The following is a 7,391-nucleotide window of genomic DNA, read 5'->3' as shown; positions in this document are numbered from 1 at the left end:
GCAACCAACAAAGTTCACATTCCGAGGACCCACTACGCTATAAATCATTGTAATTTTTGAGAAGTAGGGCAGTAGGCACTAATCATTGTAATTTTTGAGAAGTAGGGCAGTAGGCACTGTGCCATTTTTCGTCATTCTACAGACAGCCGTGGTACCTGATAAACGCATGTAAGGCATTATGCGCACTTTGTTGATGCTGTGCCTGATGACGATGAAGAATTATGGCAGAGCTCTTTGTAATGGGTTGGAAGCATTCAACAACCTACTTGTTGCGCAATTCGCATTGTGTGACGCCTGGTTACAGAATTCGCGTTGTGCGACGCTTGGTGCTTATTCTACTCTTTTACCACGCTATATTGCATATGCTAATGTGGTTCCTTCCCGACATGACGCCTGTATAGGACCTTTTTGCAAAGCAGATTCAAGCACCGGCATGGCTCAGAGGTTGAATACTGGGCTCCCACGCAGAGGGCCCAGGTTCGAACCTCGTTTAGTTTTTTTTTCTTATTTCGAGCGATACTGGTTACGGACACCGGCGGCGGCGGCGGCGGACAACTACGGCACCAAAAACGGCCGGTGAAATGATCTCATAACAGCTTTCGCTGTAAAAGCACCTTAAAATATTCCTATGCAGCTGTACAGTTGCGCTCAATATTGACTTGCAACACGGGAGCACGTGGCCTCACTAGTTCAAAGACTGCTTATGGCTTCAACTAGCTCTTATTTCCATAACTAAATGCTGTTCTCGCACTCGGGGATAATTTCAAATAAGAAAATATTGATTAGTTGTTGAAATGAAACCAATTTGAAGCCATGAGCAATCTTTGAAGTCATGAGGCCACGCGCTCCCGTGTTGCAAGTCATGTTGAGCGCGACTGTACGTACTCGTCGGGCGCCCGAAACTTCTATAGTCGGATACAACTTTAGAAGTGCGCAGCATTTCCTCCTCAAAGGCAAAAGCACACAAGCCAGCACCAATGGGTGCGCACTCCTGACTCGCGTCATGAGCCGAACGGCCGGTGACCCCGCCTTCGAAGAACAGTGCCGGGTGCATGAACGGGACTACGTCTTTTGTCTGCCGCACTTGGGTCGTCTTGGCGGGGTCTCTCGGGACTTTTTAAGCTTTATCCTACTATAGTCTACCTTGGCCCTGATAGTGGCCTTGTTTTTCGATATCGTGGTTAGCGTCCTTTTGGGTATGCTGTACGCAGCGGCGACGTAGGGCTTTTTCCCCTCGTTTCACTTCGTTTATCATAGCCAGCTTGACGGAGATTAGCATGTTCTTCTGTTTTACGGCATACATGGCCTTAACAAAACGGGCATAGAAGTGAACGGTGAGCCCCCCCCCCCCCCCCCCCCCCCCCCCCCCCCCCCCCCCCACGACGGGCCAGCGGCCTGACAACGAGGAATAACGCTAAAAGTGTGTGATGGCAAGCGGTTTTCTGCTCGCTATACGCGGCTCTAATTGGCCCACTTGCTCTCCCAAATGCATGCGGAGAAAGTATCCTTCCGTAAGGAAAAGCCAGATATTTGTCAGGGAATGACAACCTCTTGGCGCGTTTCGAGCTGCTGGAGCTCTTGGCGTCGGGTTCGATATATCAAGTGTTCCGGCTATATTTATTTGATGTAGTGTTACGACCGGGCTTCGTGTTATCCCACCGCTTTCATCCGACTGGTTCACTCGGGCCCGGCAGGTCACGTCAATGGTAGCTGGCCCCAGCCGGTGTGCCCGTTAGCCCATCTTCTGCAGAGAGGAAGGCGCGTCCGTACTAGAGAGAACAGAGGTTTATTTACAGATGCATGAAGAGATATCAAGAGAGAGAGATTGACACCAAGTGTCCGGCTTATAAAGCCCAAAGTCAGACAACCTTGAGGCACTCAAAACCGGTGTCCGTAGCTCCCGCCAATCCGGCGACTTGCCATCTCGGTGTCCGGCCTCCCGAAAGGAGGTAATGAGTCACACAATACACACAAGCCACACCCCAACGACCACAGGGTGAGGATGAGAGTCCGAAAGGGCAGAAGGGAAAGAAGTGTCGCTGACCTCCAGAAAGGGAGACGACAGCTTCCCCGAACCAGCGCACTCCTTTATGTCTGCGCTCGCGAAAGCAGGAATGCAACGGTTTGGTGAGAAACCCGAGGTAGACGCTGTCCCATGCCAACTGCACCCGTTGCAAGAGTCGTCCGATGCTTTCCCTTTTGTTCCAGTCAGAACCTGACTGCAGCTGCACTGCACACCTGCCTTTCCTCGCGGGCATAAGTTCCCAAAACATGCCGCGTTCAGTGTCTTCTTCCAAGAACCAGCCTAAGGGGAAACATTAAGTGACAAGCGTGACTGACATCAGCGCCCATCATTGCGCCGGCCACGTCGCGTCCAAATGCCGATCGTAACAGTAGCCGTAAATGTTCTATGCACTGATATTAAAGCACTGCCATGTACGAAAACAGTTCGATATAAAGGATATTTCGATTTACCCGAGTTCGACATGTCGGACTCTACTGATGATAGTTTTCTGTTAACATCACACGTGGCTTAGACGAGCAGCCCCGCTTTTAAAAGCAGGCCGCGTTTTCATTTCAAAACGCTCAAAAGCGTGCGGACAACGGTCAACGCTACGAACATTACATTGTACACGCCGCCACTGTTCGCAGGTGCACTGGAGGTGATGGATCGTTCTATCGGTGAGGTGCTGGTGGCTCTGCAGTCCCGCGGTATGCTCGCCGACAGCATCGTTGCGTTCGTCAGCGACAACGGTGGCGCACCGCTCAAAGGCGTTCCCGCCGCTAACAGTGGCTCCAACTGGCCCCTGCGGGGAGCGAAATCAAGCGTGTGGGAAGGGGGCATGCGGACGCCTGCGGTGTTCTGGTACGGTCGCCTGAGCGGCCGTCTGCCCCAGCCGCCATTGCACCGGATAGTGCACATCGTTGACTGGGCGCCTACATTCTACGCCGCCGCAGGTACGATGACTGTGCGTAATGCGCGCTAAGAACGCTTGCGCGGAGGACCGCGCAAGAATGTCATGCATTTTTAACACACGGGCGCCAATTAACACCGAGAAATCTCGCACGATGCCTAAAAGTCAGAAACGATTAGAAGCCTGGGGCTATATACCAAAGCTTCTCTTTAGCAAATGCGCCTTGCCTTCGGTTTACTACCATCGTTATTAATACCTCATTTCAGTAAGGGTTTTCTGGGATTTCCTTTCACGAGGAATTCAAGCGACGGGAGATGTTCCTGTGAATATGCGTCCTGTTTGTTTAAACACTAGGCGCTAGCTATCCGTCGGTTGCAGCAAACATTTAAAGCCATCATGATATTCAAAACCATCTCAGGCTAAGAATGCTCGCATTTTTTAAAAGTATAAATTCAAGGCGATAAACTGTGAGCGGAAGAGCCCTCTGGCAATGCGCGAAGCGCTGGCGCGACGTAAAAAAAACATGGCTGATCCCTCTGTCATGGGAATCGGGATAACACGAAAGTGAAACGTGTCTTCACACACGTAGTTGAGCATTTCTTGTGCATTATTTCGCTCCAAGGGCGAAGGAATGAATGCTATAGCAACAAATTGTAATGTCACGCAAAAAACGGCAAGCAGCTCGAAACTTCCAACGCGCTTCTCAAGCAGAAAGGACGCACGGAAGGAACATAACACAGGATGAGCGCGAACTAACTGTCACAATTGTAGCTTATTTCTGTGTGAGCAGCGCGCTCCTTTCGCAAAGGCGGCCGCTGCAGTGAGTGAAGTGACCTTCTTGTTCTCAACGCAAACTTGCGATGAGAGCGAAAGAAAGACGTACAAACCACCGCCATGTCGAGACAAGAGACCACGCCCTGTAGAAGCGCGCGTGAGGTGATGACCTTTAAAGCGCGCCCTTCGAGCCCTTCGCGCCATCTTGCTAGTGATAACGAAAACACGCTGATGTATTACCGATCTCTGAGTACCGCCACCGGCAAATGATGTATATAAATAGCTAGCCGTTGGTATGCCAAACAACGTGCCGTCTGTGGCCGAATCGTTTCGCGCCGCGCTGCGGAGCGAGAGGTCGCAAGTTCGACTCGCGGTGACAGAACTTCCGGGGCCGAATTCACAAAACTCACTTACGAGCAAATTGTCGCGTAAGAGAAATTTTGTCGCGTAAGTCGATTCACGAAGCGAAAAAAACGTCGTAAGAGCCATCGTTATCACATCGGCCGCTGCGGTAAAGCGCGCTGTGACTGCCCAGGAACATGTCAGCGATGGTGATGCAGTTGCTATATTTGGTGACGTCACTGAAAAAGGCTCGTAAGTGGATTCACGAAGCAAAAAAATTGCGCGGAAACAGCGTGGCTACGAGAAAATCCCAAGAGTGGTCCGGACCACTCTTACGAACAATATGGCTGTTTAGAACATGCAACTGCGGCGGGTATCTGGGTGCCGTGGCTAATTTTGAGCTAATTCACGGCCATTTAAGGCTTCTTGATGATCGCTGGTACGTTTTAATTTATTTCGGCGCTTTGAGTTTCGTGTGTTGTTTCGCTTGTACGCTATGGACTGTATTGGCACTCGTAGTCGTCCAATAAACTGGGAGTCGCAGTAATTAAAGAAGCCTATTGGGTGTCAATGGCGAAACATTATGCATGCAAAGACTTGTGGTTGGATTAAAACCAAAGGTCTACATGAATGGTCGATGAAGTCGAAAGCGGCGCGGTATTTGGTCAACATTTTTTTGTTATGTTGTTGTGTTGCGTCCGACTTCCTCCAATGAGACGTCCAACTTATCATGATGTACGCAGCATTGGTCGAAACCACCACCAAAGAGGTTCAGAGGAGCACATCAGCTGCACGCTATTGGAAATAAAATTGAGCGTAGCATTTCAATTAGCCGTTATTAAAGCCTATTATGTGATTCCACAACTTGTCTAGTTGGATAGGCTTTAACTGCCCAATAGGCACGATCGCTGAAACGCAGCTGTCGCTATGCGCTTTGGGTCGATCCAGAGCGGGCTCGTACATTGCAAATCGCAGCATATTATAGATGTGCGAGATTATGCATGAAATCTCAAACAAATCAAGCTTTTCGATCTTCACTGTTCGGAAACCGAAACGGAACGCGTTTATACGGCGAGCAGTCAGAAGTAAATGGATCCAGTAATTTGAAATGACATCAAAAATATGTGCGAATGCTCACGATTCTCGAGTATAAACAAGCCTTTGCCGGATTCACGTCCCTTTGATTACTAACTGCCATTTAACATGGCGTGAGAATATCAATTGAAGGTGGCTTCACCCACTCATAAATGTATTTTGTGCTCATAAGCGTCAGCTTGACCTAGAAATCATCGCGTAGATAAGGCGAAACCCCCGCAGGAGGCTACTATCGTAGCAGACGACAAACGATAGCAGACGACGGCTTGGGCGAGAGGTGCAACTCGTGATTGGTTGGGAAGCAGTACTCTCTACAACAGCCCATCTTATGACGTTGACAAAACACTTCTTTCATCGCGCGCTCCTGTCGTGTTCGTCATATCTTCCCCCTCGCACATAAGAGAACTTTTTATCTTCTCGCGATCAACGCGAAAGAGCTTTTTCTAAGTTGTCTTAGCGCCTACCCCCTGCTGCGCAGTTTGTAAGAACAACATGGCGCCGTAAACTGTAGGTGTCGGCACCGATTTTCGCAAACGCATGAGTTCCTTCAGTGTTCGACTGGATGTGCTGTGAATACCGCTGCTTTTCCGGTGCGCGCAAGCAGTGTGAAGACCGACGGCAGTGTCTCTTGGTGTGCCGTGAAGCGTAGTGAAGCCTGTGCCACGGAGTGTTTATGAAGCGGGGATCGGCGCCTGTGTACCGACGGTAACTAGCACTGGAGGAGCCTGCGATGTGTGTTTGAATGTCGGTAACACAGTTCGTTTGCATCGCTTTCCAGAGTCTCAGTAAGGTGCAGTGCGGCATTTAGAATTGACAGCATTTTGGCGCGTTACTTGAGTGATTCCGTGCTTCCGTGATTCCGTACGGTAACGCATGAACTACGCTCTGTATTTGGTTCTTGCTTCGCCAGTGGTTAGCCCGTGCGCTTCTATTTTCTTGTGAGCAGTCCAGGCAAATGCAGTGTTCGGGAGTGAAACGATGTGCGTTGTGAATAGTGGTGCTGTGTTGACATTTCCAAGACTTGTGAAGAGGCTGTGCCCGTGTGACAGAAGATTAAAAGCGTTGATAACCGTGTTTCGTCCTACTGAAGTTGCGATGGTGCTTTATGAGGGCTTTAAGGATTTGGCGCTGGGCTTGGCGCTTTCTTTTTTAACTCGTTGCTTCTCCTTTTTGTGATAACCGTAATTCGAGCGTCATAACGTGTCGAACCGAAGTCGCTCGCCGAGACATTGTGCTGTAAATGTGGCTGCTTTGGCAGTATGCCTTGACTGTTCTCCGGTGAAAACTTGGACTTGTACCTGGCAGCGAAAGCACGTGGACGTCACGCTTCGCTCCGGACAGAACACAATTCTCACTGGTGCTTTGCCTTGGATGAAGTCGTAGACCAGCACCTGCTAACTACAGGTTTTCGAGCCCATCTGTCGTGTCGTTTTGCACGGCACTGGAGCCTTGACTACAGCGGCCCACGGCGATTTCTCACGCTTCACCAGTGGACGTACACGTCTTGCTAGCGTTGCATTTCTACGTCAACGGCAGCTTCCAGTCCACGGACGTCTTTTGCCTGTGGCTGCAGAGCACATTCCATTCCCGATGACGCTGACGGCTGCTAATATCGTTGTGCCATCGGTGAGTTGAACTTGCGCAACTAATTTCGTTGCTATTCGTGTAGTGCTATAACGTACGTTTGTAAGTTTTTCATCCCAGCAGATGTACTGTCACCCCATGTTAAGTTCCAGTACGAAAAGTACTACTACCGCTTTGTATATACGTATATATGGCCAATATACATATATTGCAATATGAGCAAGTACACCAGCAGTTTTTATGATTTTGCTTAAGCAGGCTTTTATCTGATTATTAAGAGGAGCCTGTCTGTTTACCACGCTTGACAGTTGAGAGAAAAATATTTGATGCGAATTTATCTTCCAGGAGCCATTTAGCACTTTTTCAGGAATTCCCTTTATATTGCAAAATTACTTGTATAGAAGATTACCGCTGTGGCAGCACTATACTTTACCAGGACATATACATTACAGTATGTAAAGCTTACATGGGGCTTTAGTTTGTTTCAAATTGAATAAAGCATATTTGATAGCTATGACTAAGTGATAATTTTTGTGTTTCTGCCAAATATGTATTAAGAGCGCTTCCAATGATGGTTTTTTTAATATATCCTTTTTGGCCTCTTCACAGATTGCATATTTTCGTAAGGTTGTGGGATACATCGATTGCAAGCACTGGCAAATCAAGCCACCTTATGACTTG

The 7,391-nt window shown here is 48.9% G+C and overlaps 1 protein-coding gene across 1 annotated transcript in view; it reads left to right on the top strand.

Annotated features, from left to right (window-relative positions):
* Positions 1–5,915, top strand: part of LOC125756136 (arylsulfatase J-like) — a 22,349-nt gene extending 16,434 nt beyond the window's left edge. The window contains exons 5-6 of the mRNA XM_049410840.1: positions 2,653–2,958; positions 5,905–5,915. Of these exons, the coding sequence (XP_049266797.1) occupies positions 2,653–2,958; positions 5,905–5,915 (317 nt within the window). The remainder of the gene's footprint in view (positions 1–2,652; positions 2,959–5,904) is intronic.
* Positions 5,916–7,391: the final 1,476 nt, after the last annotated feature.

The sequence above is a fragment of the Rhipicephalus sanguineus genome, chromosome 11, assembly GCF_013339695.2.
Source record: "Rhipicephalus sanguineus isolate Rsan-2018 chromosome 11, BIME_Rsan_1.4, whole genome shotgun sequence".
In the NCBI taxonomy this organism is placed as follows: Eukaryota; Metazoa; Arthropoda; class Arachnida; order Ixodida; family Ixodidae; genus Rhipicephalus; species Rhipicephalus sanguineus.
Note: the sequence above shows the minus strand (reverse complement) of the source record. Positions and strands in the feature narration are given on the sequence as shown.